This window comes from Danio aesculapii, chromosome 8 (assembly GCF_903798145.1).
Source record: "Danio aesculapii chromosome 8, fDanAes4.1, whole genome shotgun sequence".
Lineage (NCBI taxonomy): Eukaryota > Metazoa > Chordata > Actinopteri > Cypriniformes > Danionidae > Danio > Danio aesculapii.
Genome location: NC_079442.1, coordinates 26030287 through 26057662, shown reverse-complemented (window position 1 = coordinate 26057662; position 27376 = coordinate 26030287). Strand labels below are relative to the sequence as shown.

Sequence of the window (27376 nt, the reverse complement as noted above, 5' to 3'; positions counted from 1 at the left end):
GGGATATTTCACGTGATAACAGTTAACTACAGAAATGTCTTTTTGTGTCTTTGATCATTTTTTGTACAGATGAATTCCATTAAATTAAATTCAGCTTTATTTCTATAGCGCTTTTACAGTGTAGATTGTGTCAAAGCAGCTTAACATAGAAGTTCAGAGTTACAGTTCAGTTTTCAGAGTTGAAGTTCAGTTTAGTTCAGTTCAGTGTGGTTAAATTTCACTGCTGAAAGTCCAAACACTGAATTCATCGATGGCCAGCTTCACGAGTCCCAAACCAAGCAAGCTAGTGGCAACAGTGGTGAGGAACAAAACTTCACCAATTGACGAAAGTTAAGGAAAAATAAAAAAAATAAAAAACAATTCTTGCTCAAATGCATCCATGAAAACATCTAAAAACATTGTATTATACAAGATAGGCCAGTAGTTGGTGATATCACTACTGTACACATCTGTGCACTTACTGTCCTGTAGTGCATCATTGTTATTTTGGTTGTCATGTACAATGTGCATGTACTGTCACAAGCCTATAGAACAACCATGTTGTAAATGACGGCACATTTTGAACAAAATCTGTTTTTTTACATGTAGGTAATATTTAATTATAGGCCTATTGTTTTCATTTTTGCATGTCAGGTGCACTAAACACCACTGTTGTGTAAATGAACATACAGAATGCATTAAAAGTTCTCAATTGTGCAAATGATGTCATGTAGCTGTCTAGTCTGTGGACTAACAATCTCAGTTTTTAGTTTATAATGTGATTTACCTTTATGTTGTTTAATAATCCTTCTTTATTCATTAAATCACAATTTCAACTGACGCACACACAAATGTTCTCCTCCCTTGTTAGAGTCTAGGCCTCTCTGTTTCACTTTCACACAGACTATAAGCCGTGCCAGCTTTAGGTGGACAAAAGCGTTTAAGGGGCTAAAGTTTAAGTACAAATGAAAATTTCAGGACAAGCAGATTAGTCTAATTTAGGATTTACAACTAAACATTATAATTGTTCATTTAATCCCTAGTGGAAAGTGCAGTTAATAGTTTCAATTCCAAAAGGGATTTGGGCCTATTTCTGCGTCAGTTCACTTTCAAGTGCTCAGTGAAGTGTTAAAGAAGTGCAGTCTTGGGTGCTACAGATCCCTCATTTGGAGCTGAACTGGCTACTTGGATTTGTTTTATATTGTGTGGTTTAAATGGCTTATTTACATTACAAGAGCCATTTAAAATTAGGGATGCAGCAATGTTTATAACAGGTATGACGCACTATTGTGTTATTAGATCTCGTGTGCATTGCTGCATTAATGAAGGAGATGGTTGCTCTTATCTGCAGTCATGCAACTGTTAACTATGTGATGTTTTGAAACAGGAATCCGCGCGATGTTTATACACAGCAGCACCCTTGCAAGCTCTACAGTCTTATCTGTAAACACGAGCTTGTGTATTCAGACACGCGCATCTCTCCAGACGATAAAGGCCTCGCAAATTGTGCCTGCAATCAGTGTGGATGCGCATGCTTGAGTGCATTGAAATATGCCACTTTAATAAGCAGTGTTATTTTTAGAAATACAACGATCATAACCAACTATCGGCTTTTGCAACTTCATGCCACGTGCAAAAAAAAAACAAACAAAAAAAAAAAAACACAACGTTTTATTTACTTCTTTAAAACCACGAAAAGTAAAAAAAAAATCAAGAACTATATAATAATGTTTTCAAATATGCTATATAATATAATCACTATAATTAATATATATAATAATTATTCGTAGCAGTGTTGCCTTGTTATTATCATTGATTCATTATTATTATTGATGATTTATTTATTCAAATCTCATAATTGAACAATATTATCATAGCTATTATTTGGACCAGCCGTTGTTATTAGCCTATATAGTAGTAGTAGTAGTAGTAGTAGTAGTAGTAGTAAAATGATTATATATATAATATTATATATATATATATATATATATATATTATATATTATATTATATATAATATTATATATATTATATATATATATATATAGTATGTTAGACAATAGCAATATATAGTATTGCTTTGACATGATACACAACTATGTTTACTAACAATTGTGTGGTCTCATTTCCTCATATCACGCATATTTATCTGTTCCTGAGCGTGAACTCCAGCATAATGAGGATGTTGCGTGTTGTCCAGCAGGTGAAAGCAGCGCGGCGCGTGTCTCCACTGACCAGCGAACTCAAGCTTCCCCGGGGCTCCGCTCTCTGAAAGCTTTACCCAATAAGAGCGGAGAGACTGCGGGCTGTCAACATTCCTATCGCCCCTCTCTCTCTCTCCCTCTCTCTCCCCCCGTCGCCCACCCCTTCGGTCTGCAGTTCGCACAGTTCATCGCCCCGGTTTATCTCGCGCAGTCTGCTATCAGCGCTCGCAGACTCCAATGGAAAAACGGAGAGGCGCGTGTTTCACAGCCCTGCCTGAACGCAAAACGTGGGGAGAACAAGTGGGAAAGTTGGCACTCTTTCTGATCAAATTGCACCTCACCGAGACTTCATCTGTTCCCAAGAGGAGGTGAAAAAAGAAAAGAAAGCGCTCTCTGAACCTGCCGTCTGGCTTGGATTATTTCTGCTGCGGTTGCCAGATCTCGGGGAATACTTTATATGGCACACGCTAATACCCGGGCAGATACATGATATCCGTCCGTGCATCGTTCGCACGGAGCTCTGCATCTAAAACCCAAACTTCAGCAGGTCCCCGCAGACCTAAAGGTCTACACCGGTTTCCGACACCACACAATCGTGTTTTCTTATCACCGCTGGAGGACACGCTCAACTATGTTTGGCTGCGGTGAAGTTCCTGGGTCGCCCCGGATTCTCGCCAGATCGAGCGCTGCTCCCGGAGGCACAGGATTAAGACATGTAATAAGAAACAGCTCAAGCTCATCGTACGGTCCCGCGTGCGTCTTCGCGGTTGTGTTGCGCGCTCCTGTTCCTTCTGCTCATCCTCACACCGCGCGTGGACTCGTCCTGGTGGTAAGTATAATCCAGCATCCCCGCGCGCCGCCGCTGGCGCACACCAAACCAGCTGATTTTATCTGCTTACTGAAACCGAGCTGCTGTCATTTGTTAGGCTGAACATTTGCAAATCTTTATTATTTGGATGAGTTGTGCATTATCATTTTTTCTTCCATTTTTGTTCAATGACAGTTGAACAATTATCCCAAGGTGTGTACAGTGCTCTTGAGACACATGGATGAGAAGTAATAAAATAGAGATGTATATTTGAAACATTTCTGCCTTTAAATGGTCGTTTTAAAACAATTTCTGTCAGTAATTTTAAGAGGGGGTTATGATGAGGATCGTCGTGCTGTCGGTTTGCTTGGCGCGCTTAGCAAAAACACAGTTAGCCAAACATAAACTAGCCTTTCTAAAATATGTTTTAAACAAAACTGCTTTATACAAATACAGCCTTGTCTTATGTAAATGTAAAAGTGGTAAACACTATTTTGTCTCTCTGGATCCTGACGGAAATTCATGGTTTATTTGTGGTTACCATAGCTTAAATACAAGAAACGTGTCATTTAGGTTTTATTTGTTGTAAAACCATGCTTAATTTTCATAAGCTTCTGTTTAGCATGGTCTGAATAACTTGTTTAACTTTTGTGGTTACTAAAACACTGTTTTTACTTTGAAATCATTGATGTAGTATATATACTTAGTTATATGTGAAAGAAAAGCGTATTCTTCTGAGACCCCCAACCTTTTGTTTTTATTTCTTTTGGGGAGGTTCAAACCCTAATTATGGGGTTCAGACCCCCCAAACTCCTCATAATTCACTCCCTGGTGGTGGGTAGACAGGGCTTGGGAAATGGCAGTCAACTCAAGTCTACTAAAATGAACACACACGTTACGCTTGGTGCAGGATCGCAGCTTCACCACAACCCTCACCAAGATATTGGCATTTAAAAAGCAATTATTGTAGAAACACACAAAGCATGCACTTCTCCCCCACAAAAATCATTTTAAATGCTCGAGAGAGGGATGGGGTTTTCCCCAGAGCTTGTGCTTATGTATAGTAACAGGCCCTGCACATCATTATATCAGAGTTATGGGTTGGGTTTTCATGGTGTGCTTGAGGTGTCGTGCCAGCCAATAACAGAGGAATAAATGAAATAACTGCAATATGTGTCAGGCCACCTCCTGCTTAAACACACACACATACACTCACACACTTAGCTGGTGACTACAGCACAACCGTGAATAAACCAGGCACATGCTCATTGCTCATATAGTTGAGCAGTTAAGTTTTATGTGTAATATAATATATTTATAGTAATATAAAGGTTAATGTAATGTATGTTTTTTGCTGATTATATCAAGTAAAAACTCAAAATCCCTGTAGTTCAGCACTCTGTGTTGCAGATCAGATATGCTCATTATTGCATTTACAACTGGCATTGTGGTCATTACTAACACCTAAGAAATCAGTTCAATGTTGAGTTTGATGTGCATGTAACTGGAATTAAAGAAGCCAGTGGAAAGTGAGTCCTTTGTCACTATCGTGGTGCAATAAGTCAGACTGACATTCCCAATGTGAGGCACTCATCAGTGCCAGAGAGAAAGGGATCTCATGCTCCCTCTTTTTCTCTCTCTGATCTGCCCATCCATCACTTTAAGCAGACAGAGCAGGAATCCTCTTAAGCTACTGGGCGGCCTGTTAGTGTCTCATACTAGTGAACTTATTTCTCTCTCTCTCTCTTTCTCTCTCATACATACACACACACACACACACAACACCACACACCACACTTATAGAATGGTGTATGTGTTTTCATTTGAAAGAGCATGTCCAAGTAAACTTTGTTTTTGGCAAAACTCACAAGTGGAATTAGATTCTTTACAAGAAATTGGTCACACCTTAAAGGAATCAATCAATCAGCAAGCCAGTCAGTCGGTCTGTCTGTACATTCGTCTGTCTTTTAAAATGAATACAACTTACATTAATACAAATTTAACTACTTTAATAAATAGCACATAAGAGTAGGGCTGAAATGGCATAATGCAATCTCGTTAATTATTTTACATATTGAATGATAATGATATATATTTCAATATCTTTTGTTAATGGTTCCAGATTTAAAAGAGTACCCCAACAATGACTAAAGCCATAAAAATAAAGGGTTCATTGAATAACAACATATTTTTGGACGATAAATTTTCGTTGGCTGAAAATTTGTTATTTTTCCAATATCAACACACTTTTAGATTCCCATTGTTGCACATTTCTGCTGTATAATTGGGTCTTAGATCAATATAGAGTAAAAAAGTTTAGAGCTTATCATCGTTATTGAAATACATTTTCTCGTGATTCGATATAATATCGTTTATCAGCCCAGCCCTCCACAAGAGATACATTTGTCATGTAATCAACCCTTCAGAAAAGCAGACTCGTTGAAACTTTAGCAGCTTGATTTAAAAGTTGTGGAAATGTCATGGATCCTCATAATATTGAGTTTATTTTTTCCATACTGAGGATTATTTTTTCCCAGCTTGCTGTTTTATCTAATTAATAGAAATCACAAAATGTGATAGAAGAAAAGACAAATGCGATAAAGAGGAAAGGAAATCAATTGGGAGCATGTTTCTCCCATTATTTGGGTAATAGAAGCAACAAATTACAGTTGTACATTCTTTACTCAGTCAAGCCTAACCACACACACACACACAGTGTAAATGAGAGCAGATTTTACTGTGTTTTTACAGCATGTGGTTGTGGTCCTGTGGATAATGATTTACTGCTGGTAAAGCCAATCTGCAGAACAACCACTGTATAAGACTGAGTCTCTGTGTGTCTTGTATTTATCACGTTTTCACACAATTATAGCAACACCAGTAAATTTTTACCTTGTGAGGACATCGTTTTGTCTGGGGAGAATGAATATTGTTTGAATTATAGCAATACAAGTAAACTTTTACCTTATGAGGACATCCTTTTGTGAGGGAAGAATGAATATTGTTTGAATTATAGCAATACAAATTAACTTTTACCTTATGGGGACATCCTTTTGTGAGGGAAGAATGAATATTGTTTGAATTATAGCAATCCAAATGAACTTTTGCCTTATGGGGACATCCTTTTGTGTCGGGAGAATGAATATTGTTTGGAATATAGCAATACAATTAAACTTTTGCCTTGTGCGGACATTGTTTTGTGTGGGGAGAATGAATATTGTTTGAATTATAGCAACACAAGTAAACTTTTAGCTTGTGGGGACATTGTTTTGTGTGGGGAGAATGAATATTGTTTGAATTATAGCAATACAAGTAAACTTTTAGCTTGTGGGGACATTGTTTTGTGTGAGGAGAATGAATATTGTTTGAATTATAGCAACACAAGTAAACTTTTACCTTGTGGGGACATTGTTTTGTGTGGGGAGAATGAATATTGTTTGAATTATAGCAACACAAGTAAACTTTTACCTTGTGGGGACATTGTTTTGTGTGGGGAGAATGAATATTGTTTGAATTATAGCAACACAAGTAAACTTTTAGCTTGTGGGGACATTGTTTTGTGTGGGGAGAATGAATACTGTTTGAATTATAGCAATACAAGTAAACTTTTAGCTTGTGGGGACATTGTTTTGTGTGAGGAGAATAAATATTGTTTGAATTATAGCAATACAAGTAAACTTTTAGCTTGTGGGGACATTGTTTTGTGTGGGGAGATTGAATATTGTTTGAATTGATAAGAATACAGATTGACTCATGTGAGAGTTGGGTTTTGGTGGTATGATATACAGTTTGTACAGTATAACAATGATTTCATTTATGTGAAGTATCTATAAAGATGTACAAGTTTGTGATTGTGTGTGTGTTAGTGTAACCAAACTGAAACTGTTAAAGCAAAGCACAGGGTCTGATCCATGTCTTATCGTTGCTGTATAGTCAAATGAGGCTCTGGAGGATAGGAACACTCACATTTAAAAAGCTTTTACACTCATACAATAGTTACTAAATCTTGTTGTATGACATTACTTGTACATTTGTGTTAAAGCTGTGAACTAGTTTGATTTCATGTAATTCTGTTGTGTGTATAAGAAAGATTTATATATGCCAGTCTTTGTTGGCCTAAAACAAACAGATAACGAGTATTACTGTATAATCAACACAGGCTCATTCTGAAAAGGAGCCTTATATACGTTTCTGGATATGTTTCGGATTGCTTTTTAAAACTGCAGTTGGGTTTAGGAAAGTGGGTGGGTGGTTCAATCTGTGCTTTGAAAACACTATTGGTTGGGTTTAGGGCTGCAGGAGGGTGGGTCAGTCGATCGATTGGTCAGTCAATCAGTCGACAGTGGCCTCTGGTGGATTTACGCGAGAAGAGCAGGTGTGAATGGCACTTGCAATATATATATATATATAAATTTGAGATCTCAAAAAGCATACAAAGCAGCCTCTGTTGGATTCGTGAAAACAAAAACTGCAAAACAACGTAGCTCCTGGGACATATATAGCGGTACGTTTTCAGAATGAGCCTGGTTTGATTATAATTACAGTAAAAAATATATATAGAGTAAAATAAGAGATATAATGAGCTGAATTGTATTAAAACTTGTTTGTCTGTTCTGTTTAGCTGATTGGATTAGATATTGATCATTGAAAACTCCAAAATAGTAATGTTTTTGTTAATTTACTCACCATCAGGTCATCCAGTTTACAGTGTATCCTGAAAGTATTCATAGCGCTTCACTTTTTCCACATCTTTTTCCACACAATAGCCCATAATGACAATGTGAAAAAAGATTTATTGAAATTGTTGCAAATTTATTACAAATAAAAAAGCAGAAAAGTCACATGTACATAAGTATACACAGCCTATGCTCAATACTTTGTTGGTGCACCTTTGGCAGCAATCACAGCCTCAAGTCTTTTTTAAAATGATGCCATAAGCATGGCACACCCGTCTTTAGGGATTTTTGCCATTCCTTTTTGCAGTACCTCTCAAGCTCTATCAGGTTGGATTTTATATATATATCAAAGCGACGGTGTACAGCCATTTTTAGATCTCTCCAGAGATGTTCAATAGGATTTAGGTCTGGGCTCTGGCTTGGCCACTCAAGGAAAATCACAGAGTTGTTGTGAAGCCACTCCATTGATATTTTGGGGGTGTGCTTTGGGTCATTGTCCATCTGGAAGATGAACCGTCTCCCCAGTCTGAGGTCAAGAGCACTCTGAAGCAGGTTTACATTCAGGATGTCTGTACATTGCTGCATTTATCTTTCTCTCTATCCTGACTAGTCCTCCAGTTCCTTCTGCTGAAAAACATCCCCACAGCAAATACCAGGTGGGGGTGGCTTCCGTCTGGCCAGTCTACCGTACAGGCCTGATTGGTGGATTGCTGCACAGATGGTTGTCCTTCTGTAAGGTTCTCCTCTCTCCACAGAAGAACGCTAGAGCTCAGACAGAGTGACCATTGATCACCTCCCTGACTAAGGCCCTTCTCCCCTGATCACTCAGTTTAGATGGCCGGCCAGCTCTAGGAAGAGTCCTGGTGGTTCCAAACATCTTTCACTTATGGATGATGGAGGCCACTGTGCTCATTGGAACTTTCAGAGCAGCAAAAATTGTTCTGTAACCTTCCCCAGCCTTGTGTCTCGAGACAATCCTGTCTCAGAGGTCTACAGATAATTCCTTTGTCCTCATGTTTGGTTTTTGCTTTGACATGCACTGTCAACCCTGGGAGCTTATATAGACAGGTGTATGTCTTTTCAAATCATGTCCAGTCAACTGAATTTACCACAGGTGAACTCCAATGAAGCTGCTGAAACATCTCAAGAATGATCAGTGGAAACAGAATGTACCTGAGCTTAATTTAAAGCTTCACGGCAAAGGCTGTGAATACTTATGTACATGTAATTTTCAGCTATTTTATTTTTAATAAATTTGCAACAATTTCCAACAATCTTTTTTGATATTAGCATTATGGGGTGTTGTGTGTAGAATTTTGAGGAAATAAATTAATTTAGTCCATTTTGGAATAAGTCTGTAACAAATAAATGTGGAAAAAGTGAAGCGCTATGAATACTTTCCGGATGCACTGTAGATGACTTTTTTTCAGTAAAACATTAACAAAGACTTTCAGCTAAATCTGTGGTCCTTTATGAATCATAAAATGCAATGAGCAGCATTTTTAGACTAAAACAGAATAAAACACATAAACACTCATGCAGCCAAAACAAAATTATGATCTTTGGCTCCTAATGGTTCATTGAGATCTGATGAAATAAAATGATCAGTGTGTGTAAATACTATTACTATTGTTATTTACAATATTATTACCTTTAATCCACAGCCTTGGGTGAGCAATCAATTTTGAAATCGCAGCAAACAATAATGGTGCTAATTCGTAATATCAAACTATTGCCTAAAAGTTTAAAAGTTTTACCTCTCAATACAATGCTATAGGCCCAAATCTGCCAATGCTGAACTTATTATGCATCTGCCTTCAAATAAATCATAAATAATGGCTGGTTTGTGAATGTCTGTTTATGACACATGTCAGTTTGCCAAACTTCCCTCCGAAATTCTCCAAATAAGTGGTAAGATTCTGGGAATTATTGAACTCAATCATCAGATTTTTTGGCATCAGACAATGCGTAATCACTGAATGTTTACTGATTCAGCACTTTCTCTACCATTTGGCAAAAAAATAAATAAATGACTGGAGCAATTCAGAACTTAAGTGCCTGTGCTTTTGTGCATTTCAGGTATATTGGAGCCCTTGGTGCACGTGTGATCTGTGACAATATTCCCGGGCTGGTGAATAAACAGAGACAGTTGTGTCAGAAATATCCAGACATCATGCAATCGATAGGAGGTGGTGCTAAAGAGTGGATTCGAGAGTGCCAGTATCAGTTTCGTCATCACCGCTGGAATTGCAGCGCCCTGGACAGAGACCATACTGTTTTTGGAAGAGTAATACAGCGCAGTGAGTATTAGAAATGTGTCTAGGCTTTGTGTTTTGGAGGCAGAAAAAGTCAAGTTATTATTGATAAATAAAAGTCTGTCATTATTAACCACCCTCAAGTTGCTTTAAACCTGCATGAGTGTCTTTCTTCAATTGGATAAAGACAACATTTTGGTAACAAACATTTGCTGGTGGACACTTAAAATAATGACTCAGAAGTCAATCAACTGGTTGCCAACATCCTGGAGATCTCTTTTGCAGAAGAAATATTATATATAATATATATATTATATATATATATATATATATATATATATATATATATATATATATATATATATATATATATATATATATATATATATATATATAAGGCCTGTGATAAAATATAGACCTTCAAATACAATTTTTGTAAGACTAAACGGATCGCTTTGAAATGAATAGTACTAAGAATGTGGTATAGTTGCTACTGGAAGAGTACAGCGAGAAGTGACAGAAGTAAAGTTTGGTTGTAGTAATGCTGTTATATAGGAGTGTTTGAGGTGTGAGGGAGACTTAATCCATGATGTTATGAATTCACACACCATCCCAGCAGACACAGGATGTCAACATGATGTCAGATTGTACCCCAACATCATGGGGATGTTCCATTTTGTGTGGAAGTGAAAATTGGGTTGACGTCAGAAACCAATGTCAAGCTGACATCAATGTCAAAAGTTCAACCTAAAATCTGTCAAATGTCAATATCTAATATTGCAGCTTGATGTTGTGCGGGCGTTACCACTATGACGTCTATCAGCATTGGATTTTGGTTGCCATACCTGAGGAATAAATGTCAGTATTTGACGTCAATATGACATTGGTTTAAGATGTTGGCTCGATGTTAGATTTTGCTCACTTTCCAACACAACCTAAAATCAACAAAATATCAACGTCATTTGACGTCGTCATTTGACATCAAAATAACATCGTCCTTAGACGCTGACTAGACATTGATTTTTGATCACCTGACGTCACAACCTAAATCTAACCTAATATTAACATCTTATGACATGTGCCTGCTGGGATTGTATGACCTCCTTCCCTGAATTTTTCAAAATGACTATGAATGCATACAGTACATTGATTATTAATTTGCCCAATCCTAACCCTCTTGATATGGAAGACTATAGCACCCTGTTTCCACCTGGTATTAGCATGCGTTTTCAGTGATCTGGTCACAACCGATCAAATGCATCATTTGAGTCCATTTGTCTTCAAGATCTGTCCTTCTTATTTTGGTAAGGGGCAGTTTCCCTTAGGGGATGTGTTCAGAGTGACACACGAGTATTATTGAATGAGCAAACACAGATTACACTGCTTAATTATGAGCAGGAAAGCAAGTCAATGAAAAGCATGGTGTCAATAACTTATCCAATCTGTTTTCTGAGAGAGAATATTTAGAGTTTAATGCAGTCTTAACAAGTTTTGGATCACAAACCTTTCAAATAAATGCAAAGCTGTAAAAATATCAAGGATGTACTTATTTTTTCATTTAAATTTAGTTATTAACATATACTGCATATGTTTAATATACTAATTTTGCCATGTTTCAGTTAATTATATTAGCAATCACTAAGAAAAACAAAGACATGTATTTGTTCAGAGGGATGTACACATTTATTATAGTAAATATTTTTTATTACATAATTTTTTTTATGAAACCATCAAAAATAAATAAATAAATGCTGCCTTGACAGTGATCTCACAGGCCTGTTTAACTTAGTCTTTATGATCTCTCTCTCTCTGCATTCACCATCAAAATATACTCATCTCATATGATAAATATGGTTTACCACAGTAAATCATTATGCATGAGAATAGTATAATGACATTTTAAGCAGCTATTTTCTTCGACATGTCTAGCGCTGTTTATCATCTTGGGATATTAATGAAAACGACCCATACCTCCAAGGAAAATCCAGCCACATTCACACAAATCCCTGGCCAGGTGTGATAAACAGACAAAAACCCACAGGATCGCTTAATTCAGCCCGAACCTGAAGTTTACTTAAGAAATCGGCACTGTAAATGTGCTTTCTGTTTGGCTTTCATACAACGTTCCGAAGATCCCTGTGCGAAAATATCACCCCTCTAGAATTCTCTATGCCTCTTTACCACATAAACAGGCATAGTGGATGTAAATGTTTGGAGAGATGATTCTGGCAGCCCGACAGACTTTTGCTGCACTGTGTGTATTCAGTTTATGAAATGGAATTAGAATCGGAGCATTTGCCAAGCGAAGATTCTCCTGTAAACAGCAAGTTAACTATTAAATAAAAATCTATTTTTCTTTAGAGAATATATTGCTGCATGAATGATGGAGCGATTCAGACACAGATATCCTCCAGATGTCATTGAACCACATTGAAACACATTTCATCTGCAACAGGAAACTCAAATCGACTTGAGTGCAACGTGAGAAGGACAACTTTACATGAAGATATGGGCAGGGGATCCTAAAATAAAAGAAAAAATAAATCAATCAGTTGAACTACTGTAGATTTTCAGTGGAAGTTCTTCATGCACATCAGCATTTTAATAACTTACACTTAAATGTTCTTTAAAAATAAAGAATTTTGATTATTTTCATTTATTTTGAAGGTATTTTCAACCTAAAAATTCAAATTGGTTGATAATGTATGTTCTTCAATGTCGCACAATAACTATTACTACTAATAATAAATTTTAGTAACATGTAACATGTTGTATTAGGGGCATACACTCAACGGCCACTTTATTAGGTACACCTTACTAGTACCGGATTGAACCCCTTTTTGCTTTCAGAACTGCCTTAACCCTTTGTGGCATATACTCAACAAGGGACTGGAAATATTCCTCTGGGATTTTGGTCCATATTTACATGATAGCATCATGCAGTTGCTGCAGATTTGTCGACTGCACATCCATGGTGCGATTCTCCCGTTCCACCACATCCCAAAGGTGCTCTATTGGATTTAGATCTGGTGACTGTGGAGGCCATTTGAGTACAGTGAACTCATTGTCATGTTCAAGAAACCAGTCTGAGATGATTCGTGCTTTATGACATGACGCATTATCCTGCTGGAAGTAGCCATCAGAAGATCATAAGGGATGATCATACATAATCAGCAACAATACTCAGGTAGGCTATGGTGTTGACATGATGTTCAATTGGTACTATTGGGCCCAAATTGTGCCGAGAAAATGTTCCCCACACCATTACACCACCACCAGCCTGAACCATTGATACAAGGCAGGATGGATCCATGCTTTTATGTTGTTCACACCAAATTCTGACACTACCATCTGAATGTCGCAGCAAAAATCAAGACTCATCAGACCAGGCACCGTTTTTCCGATCTTCCATTGTCCAATTTTGGTGAGCCTGTGCAAATTGTAGCCTCCGTTTCCTGTTCTTATCTGACAAGAGTGGCACCCGGCAAGAGTAGCCCATCTGCCTCAAGGTTCAACGTGATGTGAATTCAGAGATGCTCTTCTTCAAACCTCAGTTGTAACGAGTGGTTATTTGAACTACTGCTGCCTTTCTATCAGCTCTAACCAGTCTGGCCATTCTCTTCTGACCTCTGGCATCAACAAGGCATTTGCACCCACAGAACTGTCGCTCACTAGTATTTTCTCTTTTTTGGACCATTTCTTTGTAAACCCTAAAAATGGTTGTGCATGAAAATCCTAGTAGATCAACAGCTCTGAAATACTCATTTAGCTTGTCTGGCACCAACAACCATGCTATATTCACAGTCACTTAAATCCCTTTTCTTCCCCATTCTGATGCTCGGTTTGAACTGCACCAGATCGTCTTGATCATGTCTACATGCCTAAATATATTGAGTTGCTGCCATGTGATTGGCTGATTAGAAAATTGCATTAACAAGCAGTTGGACAGGTGTACCTAATAAAGTTGCCGGTGAGTGTACTTTATTGTATCTTTTCTTAGTCATTCAAAGGTTCGGAGTCAGTAAGATGTTTAATGTTTTTGTAAAAAAAAGCAATAATTTGATGAAAAAATTCACTACTGGAAATATTGAAATGTGAAATATTATTACAAAATTAAAGAATTTTTTTTTTGAAATAGCAATTTTAAAAATGTAATTTGGTGTCACATAATCCTTTAGAAATCATGAGAATGTTTATCACATGACATGTAAAACTGTAAATGTCTTTGCCAGTTTTGATCAATATATTGTTAAAACCATGACTAAGAATATCTTAAAACAGTTTAATACACAAATATAGAATACTGAAATATTGTTCTTATTAATAAAAATCTAAAAATTTTAAATAGCAGTTTTTAAATAGTTTTAAATTTAAATCTAAATAAGAGTGTATAAACGTGATTATAAAAAGTGTAATAAATAAATCATAAATAATATATATTTCTTACATAAACTTGTATTGAGAATGTTTAAAGTCTTTTGCATTAGACAACAATAATATACATTTTGTTAATCACACACTTTTAGTAAAATCACAAAACTGTAAAAAAAAAATACATTCCTTGTAACTCTACATCATTTACACTAAGGTATTTTTCTTACATTCAGCAGCCTAAATAAAGGAATCATCATGAGTGACATTAGTCTAAACATGTAGAACGCTTAGAAATAGTAGGTTAAGGTTTGAAAATATCTGTGGCAGTTCACTATCAGATGGGTAGCCTTCAAACAATTTATCCAAGCAGAGAATGGGCCACCCTGGAGGGATTAGGCCTGTACTAATATTTAAACCAAACACTCAGGGTCCAGTCTCACCCCTATAGCTGGGAAGAAATGTGAAGTTCTGTTGTGGGAATATATAAGATCAGAGGGTAAGTTAAGCTAATTAAGGATCTAAATGTGTTTGTTGTGGCTTCATGATTGTTGTTTTTTCAGGTAGTCGTGAGGCGGCGTTCGTATATGCGATCTCCTCGGCTGGAGTGGTTTTCGCTATTACCCGTGCCTGCAGTCAAGGGGAGCTGAAGGCCTGTAACTGTGACCCACAGAAACGTGGACGAGCCAGTGACGAACGAGGAGAGTTTGACTGGGGCGGCTGTAGTGACAACATCAACTATGGGATAAAGTTCGCCAAAGCCTTCATAGATGCAAAAGAGCGAACCGTGAAAGACGCACGAGCACTCATGAACCTTCATAACAACCGATGTGGAAGAATGGTAAGAACAAAGGTTATATGACATATTCAAGCTGATTTAAGTAATGCTGAATATACAGTAGTCAACATTTGAAGTGGATCAAAACATTTTATTAAAATTGTTCTGAAACTATTGAACAACATCTATTCTTGTCTTAAAACAATTTTGAAAAACTGTATTGATCCACTTCAAATGTTGAATACTGTATATTTAAGTGTACTTCATGAAGTAGTATACTAACATCTGATCATGAGTGTAAATGTTACTTTTACCTGAAAGAGAATGTTGAGTAGGGGGTGGGGCTTTTTTTGCACATTATTCTCTTATAGCAAACTAACAGTAAGAGGGGTGTGGTTAGGAATAGTATGAAGGATGCTGTCAAATTGACAGTGAGGAGAACCGCCACTCCAAACATGGAAATAAAGGGTCAGACTTTGGTTGAAGATTACCAAAACAAACATTTTTTCAGTGGATTAACAAGCACAGGTTTGATTTCACTCGGACAGTAGTGAGCAGTATGCATACTTTTTGTATGTCTAATGTTGAAAATGCATAATGTTTCATCTTATCACTTTCAGTTTGAATTTTCCATTGGAATTTCCATATTTTCAATTCAAAATGACAAAATGTGAATTTTATTGCAAAACTGTAGGGTAACACTTCAATTTAAGAAACAATTCACATTTAAAACTGGCTTATTACCTGTCTATTATTAAGATATTAACTGTTTATTAATAAAGCATAATTTAAATTTATATCCCTAATCCTACACAATACCTAAACCCAATTACTAACAATCAATAGGCAGCTAATGAGTAGTCTACTGAGCTATTGTAAAAGTCTAAGTTAATGGTTTGTTAATGATTCATTAATAACGTGAATTGTACATGGAAAAAAAAATTAAATTAACTGTGACCCATGAGCCCCTCTGCTCAATGGCCATCTCAATCATTCATTGACAGGTGCAGTTAAAATACTGCCTAAAATCAGTCTAAAATGTGCAGTAAATGTCCTTTTTGTCATCCTAAAAACAGAGCTGCATAATGGAGCGTGGAACAGCAGTGCAATCATTTTACATTTTAGAGGGAATAATTCTGCTGTTTCAAATTATTAGGAGACCCTGGTATAAAAACCAGTTACAAGTAGAATTTGAGCTTAAACCTCACTAAATTCTCACAAAGAATGTAGCCCCTGTTACAACTAAACAACATTATTTTGGCATATAAATGCTGACATACCACCCATAAATATAACACTAACATTGTTCTATGATATTCCATTCCTGTAAAAATCCTGTTTACATTCTGCGGCCATTTTTGGCCACATGGAATCTGTTCATATAATTACTACTAGGGCTGTTTTGTTCTGTTTCTCTGTTTTACAGGCTGTAAAGCGCTTTATGAAGCTGGAGTGTAAATGTCATGGAGTCAGTGGCTCGTGCACCCTCAGAACTTGCTGGTTGGCAATGTCAGATTTTCGTAAAACAGGAGATTACCTTCGCAAGAAATACAACGGAGCCATCGAGGTTACCATGAACCAAGACGGGACAGGATTTACAGTAGCCAATAAAGACTTTAGGAAAGCCACAAAAAACGACCTGGTGTATTTTGAAAACTCACCTGATTACTGTCTCATGGATAAAACTGCAGGTAAGCAAGAAAAAATACTCATGAACTAAATGTTCTTTGTTAAAAGCTTTCCAAAATCTGTTGAGCTGCCTCATTGGCTTACTAAACAGCTAGCATTAATTAGGGGGTAATATTTAATTAATTAATTAATTTGTTTGTTTATTTATTTATTTATTTATTTGTTATAGATTTAATTAATTAATTTATTTATTTACTTATTTACTTTTTATTTATTTATTTGTTATAGATTGAATTTATTTACTTATTTATTTACTTATTTACTTTTTATTTATTTATTTATTATATGCATTAAGTTAATGTAATGCTACTGGCAGTATAACTTAAAAGTAAAAAAAAAATTATTCATTTTTTTAAGCAACAAAACAACAAAATATATTACACTTAGGTCTGGCTGATATTTGCTGCACAAAGCCTGAATATGAATCTGTTTAGTTTAAATTGATTGTATTTTATTACTCAGGCTTAAAAGGTTTAGAACAAACCAAACTCTGATGTTTGAATAGCATCAGTACAGTGTTGATACTGACTCATTTAGTAATAATGCAATTAGCACTAACCAATACTGTGACTCGTGCTGTAATCAAGAATTATAATATATACTGGATACATGAAATATAATATTACATTAACATTATATATACTGGATGCTGGTAAAAACCAAGAAATCCACATATGCAAAGAAAACAAAACTAATTTGTTTACAAATGAAGTTATGTGTAATAAAATGAAATGACACAGGAAAAAAGTATTGAACACATGAAGAAGAGAGGTGTAGAAAGACAGTAGCCCAGCAGTTGTCATTGTAAATTAATATTCACTACTTTAATCCAACATCTACATTATCAGGATGATAAAGATGAAACCAGGGTGGAGATTTCAGGATGACAATTATTCAAAACACAGACAAGGAACTCTCAAATGGTTTCAGAGAAAGAAAATCAAGCTGTAGAATGGCCCAGCCAATTACCTGACTTGAATCCGATAGAAAATACATATTAAACATCAGATTTAATGAATGAGTGCCACAGAACCATCAAGACATTTACACTCTGTTGAGGTTTGTGGAAAAAAATCACACCTGAGCATTGCATGGGACTTCATTCTCCATATGAAAGGCATCTTAAGCTGCCATCACCAAAAAGCCTTTTATTCATTCATTCATTCATTCATTCGTTCGTTCGTTCATTTTCTTTTCGACTTAGTCCCTTTATTAGTCTGGGGTCGCCACAGCGGAATGAACCGCCAACTTATCCAGCAAATGTTTTACGCAGCGGATGCCCTTCCAGCCGCAACCCATCACTGGGAAAAAAGCCTTTTATATAAAGTATTAAATACGTTTAAGTAGTTCAGTACTTTCTCCTTGTGTCATTCCATTGTTATTTATTTATTTATTTAAGTTAATGTAATGCTACACACAGTAGAAATTAAAAGAACAATTCTTTTTTTTATTAATTTCTTACTAAGCAACAAAACAACAAAATATATCACACTTTGGTCTGGCTGGCATTTGCTACACAAAGCCTGAATATGAGTCTGTTTAGTTTAAATTGGTTGTATTTCATTACTTAGGCTTAAAAGGTTTAGAACAAACCAAACTCTGATGTTTGAATAGCATCAGTACAGTGTTGATACTGACTCATTTAGTAATAATGCTATTAACACTAACCAATACTGTGACTCATGTATTACTAATGATGCAAACAGTTAAGTTTGCTACTGACTCACTCAGTGTTAACAAAGTTAACGTCAACGTTGGATTTTTTCGTAGATTTCTCAGAATGAAAAGGTTTTACCAGACAGTCTGAAAGCAGGAAGTGCTCAGTCGTCCTGATGAAGAAATGCATGATCAATTCCTTGAAAAATCCTGTTTATGAAAGGCTTTAAAGTGTTTAATTTATCAGGACTAATAGACTGGCTACTGAGTCACCTGTTACAGTCCTCAGAGGATTCTCACTTTTAAGATTTTGAGATGAAGAGGAAGACAGGAGTCAGTAACTGAGGTAAATTAACTCTCACACCTGCCCTGCTCTAAACTAAACTACAAACCTTAAGGGTAAAAAGGGCAATAGAGGCTTTGACGGGGTCAAAAGAGGTGGGATAGGATTTTTTTTGCTCCGTTAATCCTTGATGCTCTCACACACCTTTGTATGTGTCTGAAACAAATTGTCCAATATTTGTTTATTTTTTTAAATATAAACAAATTCTTTTTTAAACATTTGATTTTAATTTAACTTTAGCATTTATTTATTTATTATTTCTGAGATTTTTTTGCATGATGAGAGCGTGATATGCTTGGATGTGCTGTTAGACTAAGCAGAAGACATGCAGATGAATGTTTTTGTCATGGAGTCTTATTTAGTTCAAATGCTTTAACCCAAGAACACATTCTGTGTGAAAGCCCCCTAAGAAACTAGTTTTACTGGACTCAAAAGTAGCTTAAAGTACTTTGTTCTGTCTACACAATATTAACATATGTTTGGCATAGTCTGTTTGTTGTAAGGTGTTGTGGTGTTGAAAATTTTTAAATGAAGGTTTCCATTAAGATGCAAAAATCAGTCATAAATGACATTGTAGACAACAGCGTCACATCTCAGGTGATTTAGAATGTCCTGAGCAGAAAGAGTAGAATGTCTAGTGCATTTTTCATCAATGGGAGATTTGACCAACAGGAGCACAGAAACTTTTCTGTTAACAGCGTTCAAGTAAGGCAAAATTCTAAAAGAGAATTGTATGCTACACTCAAGTTTGTTCAAACTACTTATTTAAAATGAGCTGAAACAACTCAATTCTTGAGGGTTTTTGGGACAACTTGATTGTTTTCTATCTTAAATTTGTAAAAAAAACTATTAAGTTAACTATTTATTTAATGTTGCCCCAACACAAATTGATTGTGTGGAACCAAGCATTTTTTAAAGTGTACTACACTCTCAGAAATGTAGGTACAAAAGCTGTGACTGGGTCAGTACCTGTACTTGTTTGTAAAAAAAAGAGCTTTTGCTGCTCATTCAAACTACTCATTTAAAATGAACTCAAATAACAAAATTCTTGCAATTTTTCTGGGATAACTTGATTGTTTTATGTTCAATCCACTTAAATGTGTTACGCTAATGTAATTGATTTGTGTTAGGACATGAATTATTTGTGTAGAACACTGCATTTTGGTACTCGTAATGCACACATTAGTAACTAAAAGAACATTTACAAAGGAATGTTTTTACTCTTAAATCTAGGACTGTAGGTGAAATTATTCAACGGAGGAATAGTGTTGATTTTTGACAGCACAAAACATGGTGCTTTATTAGCCATAGCTTGTTTACATAATTTATTTTTTGTAGAAATTGCCAATTCTGCCTTCTCTATAACTTCCCTTATGTCTTTAAAGATGGAAAACAACATTTAGTTTGACGACACAACAAGAATTATTGATTCATGATCTGACACAGAGTCTATTGTTACAAACAAAAATGTTGTTTAATCTGAACTAAGACTAATTAGTTGATCAATATAATATATTTCTACTGTAAATGTATCTTATTATGCTTGCACTCTTGCAGAGCATTGTCTTGGAAGTCTGTGAAGAATAAATAATAACTATAAAGATATATATAGCGATAACTAAATTATGGTCCACGACAACATATTGCTGTTGATTGTAAGTTTGCTTTCAATCAGCACTTGAAATACTCAAGCTCTTAAAAGCAGGATGGACTTTTTGATTTAGTGTCTAATTCGTATGAATTTGTATGATCTTATTCGTACAATTTAGTATGATTTGCTTATCCCCCAATGATGGTTGGGTTGAGTATCATGCCTCCTTTTTAAAATTGTTAATTTTCGTATGACGGAGCTCGTACAAGTTCATACGAATTAGCTACTGAACTGACAAAATAGTTACGTTTCTTCATGAAGTCAGGCTGAACAAATCGAGCTAAAATGATTCCAGTGATATTGTTTCCTTGTGTTTTTATCAATATAGTTGTGGTGCAAATTTGTATAATTTGTAATGGTTTTTAAATGATTTCTTTGGCATCAGCAGTTGTGGTCTGTGATGTGAACTGGCCTGCAGCTCATGCGTCAGTGTGTGATGGCTTGAGTGTGTGTTTGGGTCAGACAGACAGCTCACAGCTCAGTGATTTCAGAGGGTCAATGCGCTTACCCCCTAACCAGCACCAGCAGCACCACCACCCCACTGGAATTTGCACCCCAAGGATACAACAGGCTCATTTTTCAAATCCTATTCTTTCAAAGCTGCCAGCACAACCATCACTCTCTGGTTCTCATGCCGCAGGCAGGCGGAGATTTTTCTTAACAGATAGACCATTAACTGTCCACTGTGTTAACCTTGCGAAACAACAACATACAGACAGACTCCAAAACACCAAGCTGATTATTTATGGTTGGTCTTACTTTCCTTGTTACTTTGGGTTTTAAGACAGTTTTGAAACAAACTATTTTAGAAGAATTATAATATATACTGGATACATGAAATATAATATAACATTAACATTATAATATACTGGATGCTGGTAACAACCAAAGAAATCCATATATGCAAAGAAAACAAAACTAATTACTTTACAAATGAAGTTATGTGTAATAAAATGAAATGACACAGGGGAAAAGTTTAAAACAATTGAAGAAAGGGAGGTGTAGAAAGGCAATGAAAGCCTAGTCAGCAGCTGAAATAGTTGTTCAGTTGTTCAGCAGCCCTCTGCTCTTTGTCTTTGTAAATTCATATTCACTGTTTTAGTGCAACATCTACATTATCAGAAATGATGATGATACCAGGGTGGAGATTTCAGCAAGACAATGATCTAAAACTCAGACAAGGAAACTCTCAAATGGTTTCAGAGAAAGAAAATTAAGCTGTAGAATGGCCCAGCCAATTACCTGACTTGAATCCAATAGAAAATACAAATTAAAGATCAGATTTCATAGATGAGACCCACAGAACCATCAAGACATTTACACTCTGTTGAAGTCTGTAAGAAACTCACACCTGAGCATTGCATGTGACTTCATGTGATGTGATGACTTCGTGCTGACTAATGATTAAAATGTAAAGCTTGAATTAAAGCTAAATTTAATGATGAATTCAAAAGGATTTTATCAAAACGTTTATATTAATAGTACTGGTACATGAACAAAAGGGCTATAAAATATTTAGCAAACACTTTAAACATGAATCTACTGCATTAATGTAAACTAAACATTAATTTAATCAAATTAAATACACAATCAGTTATCTGCCACTGCCAGGGCATTTAGTAATAATAATTAAGTGATCATTATGTCAGTGGTTTTCAATTCCTGTCCTTGCAACCTATGACAGCTTCATGCATGAACTGTGTTCTGATTGACAGCTGCTTGTACTGTATCTGAACACAGTACATCTTTATTTCACACGATTAATCACAGATTTGTACAGTACTACTGGCTACCAAGTGTGACATACTACAATGTTACTTACCGTAGGTAAATTTAAAAAATATACGTTGCCTGTAAAAACACAATTAAAATTCTGTGTGAAATCAAAATTTACATTGTATAATTTTGCTCACATTGTTATTCTTTAAGTGAATACTGAATCCGTGCAATTTTATCTGCTGAATTTTTCAGGGGGTTTCTGGACCATTTGCCTCTGCCTTGACAGAATAGGGCTGTTGACGTCATCCTAAGGGCTTCAATAGAAACTGCATATGAATACACCCTCCTACCGTTTGCTATGCTTGTTGCAATATTTAATTTCAGTTGGAAGTACATCAACATACTGAAATAAAAGCTCACACAGACTTTATTGTCATACTTTGCACAATGATTTGTCACTGAATTACAGTAAACATTCAACTTCAAACAATACCTTCAAACTTTACGAACAAACTATCATAACAGTGTAATTTCAATGTCCTCTTCTGTGAGCATGATAACAGTGAATTACATAAACTGCAAAAGCATCCAAATCACTTTTGATTAGATGTTTTATTAAATTTACTCGCCTCATTTTTATTATGTGTTTATTTTGTTATTTAGGTGAGGCAGCGTGCTTTGGAGTGTTGCTTGCTGTAGTTCACTTAACAGCCACCAGTGTCGCTAATAGCAAATGTTTCTAAATTCTACATATAACCATGTTTAAACAACTGATGCCAGTACTTTACTTTCACTGTAAAAATTAAGCCAGTACAACAAATAAAAACATAATCTTTATTTCCTTTCACTTTATCTTGTTTACTCAACTTTTAAAAAACATCAGCTGCACTGACCTACAATTATTTGTCAGTAATACAAAAAACATTTAGTTGGGTTAACGTAAGATTATTAGTTTTCTGGAGAGGTGAACTACTCTGTAACAAAACTTTTTACGTTTTTTTTTTTGTCGGCAGAACTGAAAGGCCTAAAGTTGAGTGAACAGGAAAAAAATCCATAATCCTTATTTCCTTTAGTTTTTTCTCATGTACTCAACATTTGAAAACATCAGTTACACTGACCTGTCAGTAAGTTGAGTGAACAAAAAAAGTCTTTTGGAAATTAGTGCTATGAAATAATACATTATCAGAACAAACAAACATAGTTCAATTGAAAAAAATAACTAAAACCGACAAACATTAACAAAACATGTATTAGACACAGCATTAGAAACAGGACAGGAGGCAAAACAACAATAATGGTAGACAAGACAAGGATCAAAACATGGCAGGACAAAAAGGGAAAAATGCTTGGTTACACTTTATTTTGATGGTCTGTTTGTTGAATTTAAGTTACATTGCATCTACATGGCAACTAATTCTCATTTGATTATAAGTAGACTGTTAGGTTGGGGTTGGGGTTAGTGTAAGTTGACATGTACTTGCAAAGTTCCTTATTGTCAGGTAAATGTCTGTTGAAGGAGCAGTATCAATAGATATTAAGCAGACACTATACTAATACTCAAATGGACCATCAAAATAAAGTGTTACCAAATGCTTTGTAATGCTTTACATGGAAACACAAGCAAAAAGTCTGTGTGAATGAGGGGTCTTTATAGTCCTAGTAATCAGTCCATCATGAGCTTCCAGCTGTGTATGTGTGATCAGGAGGAACTATAAGCTGGTTCCTCCATTTGAATAAAGCTGTGGTCACACTAGAGTTTGTGAGTGCGAAATTCTGTTGTATGGTGCTGCAAAAAGGGGTGGGATTAAACAAGATGATTAGACATTAAAAAAAGCGAGTGATTGGTCCATGTTTTAAATTCCTGTCCAGAAAGGTCATGTTTTGATCTTCGATTGGTCTCACGCAATCATGTGATATGATTTTGCAGGTCAGAGTTCACCAATGTTGAATTTTCTAACGCAGCGAACTGCAAAACTTGTCGCCCGAGCATGCGTTTCTGGTTTGACGCATTCACGAGCGTATAAATGGAAGTCTATTGGGAGAAAAGTGCAGTGTTACCGCAGCTTTATTATTATTAATTATTACAGGATTTAAGTGAGTTGATCATAAAAATTAAATATCAAATACGTTTGATTTCTCATTTGAAAATCATTTTGATTTATTATTTAAGCGTTTGATTTATCATTTGGGTAGTTGTTTAGAAACTTCCATTTATTATTTGATCTTTTTAGGCATTTGAATTTTCATTTGAATTTTTTTAGGGAAAAAAACTTCCATACACACACACACACACACACACACATATATATATATATATATATATATATATATATATATATATATATATACACACATACAAAACGGTTAAATACAAATTAGTAGTCCACATGTGCTAAGCATTTTTTAAGGGTGAACTAGGTAAATGTGAAATGAAAATTCAGGTTAAAAGTCTTTCTGCAGCTGTGCTATTATTGGTGTCACTATTATTTGTTAGGGTTAGAAATACTGGAGCCTTTATTTTTTCAAGTGAGGAGGTCTGAGATTAACTCAACTTAAAGTAAATAGGTTGGCAGATGCTTTTTGGGTGAACTTGCAAAGCTTTGCTCACAAAACTAATCTTTTTAACTTAATGATTTTTTTACTGTGTTTAATTCTGTATTTGTTCATTTATTAAGCAGTAATCACTTCCGTTCTGTGCTATCCAGGTTCATTGGGCACTGCTGGTCGGGTCTGTAACAAGACGTCCCGAGGGACGGACGGCTGTGAGGTCATGTGTTGCGGGCGAGGCTATGACACCACACGCTCAAAACGCATCACCAAGTGCGAGTGCAAGTTTAAGTGGTGTTGCACTGTGGAGTGCAAAGACTGCGAGGAGGCTGTCGACATTCACACCTGCAAAGCTCCGAAACGTGCGGAATGGTTGGACCAGACCTGAGAAACGCCCACTTCCTGTCGATCCTCAGGATTTTGTCCATGGCATTCTGGGATATGAAGTCCATCCCTTGCGAGTTTTCCACCCTGCTCCCCCCCTAAAAAATCCCTCTTTTTTGTTGCATGGCTTTATTTGAACTTATTTTGTGAAAGCACTACAACTGAAATCTATGAGCGCCTTGCACACTTGGCCTGATATGCCAGATTTATTGTTCTCTCTTTCTTTTTTGTTTTAAATTAGTCGAAGGGTGGTAAAAGTTGGGGATTCAATAACAACCTGTGCTGTAAAATGTTGGTATATTTTTGTTGTTGTCGTTGTTTCGTTTTGACGTGAGAATTTTGTTCTGTGAGTGTTGTTTCGTGACAAAAGGTGTGCTGCTTTTTAAAGAATATTTTAAACTGACTCTGAGCCTATCAGATATTATCATGGCTAATAGCTGAATATGTACATCACATGTTATTGAAAACACAAATCGTGTACTTAACATACACCACGAGCTCATACTGGACAGTATTTTACTCGGACTATCGGTACCGAATATTACAGAACGAACGAATCAGAACGAGGCTGGTCAGGGGCACTCAAGAGGACAATATGGATGACAGCTATGTGGGCTGCTCACTCCACATGGAGCTCTACCAGAGAGGCGCTTGGAAGGGTTTGATGTAATATTAATAATATAAATGAGCATGCACTAAGGACATTAGCTAACAGTTGAGCGAAAATGACATGTTATTGTAAAACTCATCATTGCCTGTGTAAACATGAAGAATGGTGTTAACAGCTGTGGCTGGTAGAGGTGTAAGCTCTCTTTAGCTCTCCTATGCTGTGGTACTTGTTAACTGTGTTATTATTTTTTCAGCAGAAGTTCATATAAAGACTTTAAAAAAGATGTAAAGGATCTTTAATTTTGCTATCAACAACAGGCTCTGCTGCCAGTTTTCTTTTGGATATATACGCTAGGGATGCACGATATGGATTTTTGGCCGATATCGATAACTGATAACTCTTAAGATTTGGAGGCCGATAACTGATATATTATAGCCGATATATATTTTTAAAATGTTATATTTTTATACAGTGAACAACTGATTTTATTTTAAAAACTTCATAAAAGTTTTAACTGATCTTAGAAGGTGATTGCAAGTTGATTATATAGACCTATATTCACGATTTCACATAACGATTGATGACCAACTAAACTTCTCTGACCACATTTCTAGAACTGCTCGATCTTGCAGATTCGCACTAACATCAGAAAGGTCCGACCCTTCCTATCTGAACATGCAGCTCAACTTATTGTTTAAGCTCTTGTTCTCTCCAAACTGGATTATTGCAACTCTATCAAACCTCTTCAGCTGCTTCAGAACGCAGCAGCACGAGTGGTCTTTGATGAACCCAAAAGAGCTCATGTCACTCCGCTACTCACCCATTTGCACTGGCTGCCAGTCGCATCAAATTCAAAGCTCTGATGTTTACAAAGCGACCTCTGGCTTTGCTCCTTCTTATCAGCTCTCATTTCTGCAGATGTATGTGCCCTCCAGAAACTTGCGTTCTGTGAATGAGCGTCGCCTCGTTGTTCCATCCCTAAGAGGGAAGAAATCACTTTCCCGAACTCTCGCATTCAATCTGCCCAGTTGGTGGAATGAACTCTCTAACTACATCAGAATGGCAGAGTCACTTGCTGTCTTCAAGAAACGACTAAAAACTCAACAATTTAGTCTCCACTTTCCTTCCTAATCTGCAATTGCCTCTCTGGCTATACCACTAACTGTACTCTCTCTCAAAAAAAAAAAAAAAAAAAAAAATTACATTACTAATGCTTTGCTTTGTAGACTTTACACACCTGAAACTTGTCTATAGCACTTATTCACTGTTGCTCTTATAGTTGTGTAAATTGCTTCCTTGTCCTCATTTGTAAGTCGCCTTGGATAAAAGCGTCTGCTAAATGACTAAATGTAAATGTAAATGTAAATCAGCATGCCAAAAATAAATTATTTCCTTTTCTTTGCATAGCAAATTAACACGCAACTAGACTGTTGCATAAAATAATGGGTTAAATTACAAAATGGGATTTAATTAACAAACGAGTTAAAGAAATATATTTTAAGCAGAACTTAAATGAAAGAACTAAGAACTAAAACAAGCTTAAATGTTCTTGAATAAAACATGTTACAGTAATGTACTTCTGTACAAATATGTAATGTCTAAAAAAGCATTTTGAGAGATGTTTTGACAGTTCAGAGCCACCGTACAAGCGAAAAGCTAAATACAGATAGTATTACTCTTAAAAATATGGCGTAAATTCATCCCATT

The 27376-nt window shown here is 35.9% G+C and overlaps 1 protein-coding gene across 1 annotated transcript; it reads left to right on the top strand.

Annotated features, from left to right (window-relative positions):
- The first annotated feature begins 2343 nt into the window (after positions 1-2343).
- On the top strand, positions 2344-25952 carry wnt2bb (wingless-type MMTV integration site family, member 2Bb). Its single transcript, XM_056463504.1, is given in 6 exon segments — positions 2344-2930; positions 2932-3011; positions 9746-9966; positions 14856-15133; positions 16497-16761; positions 24834-25952. Coding segments are annotated over 6 exon segments (1191 nt in total). The 5' UTR covers positions 2344-2813; the 3' UTR covers positions 25064-25952.
- The last annotated feature ends 1424 nt before the right edge of the window (positions 25953-27376 follow it).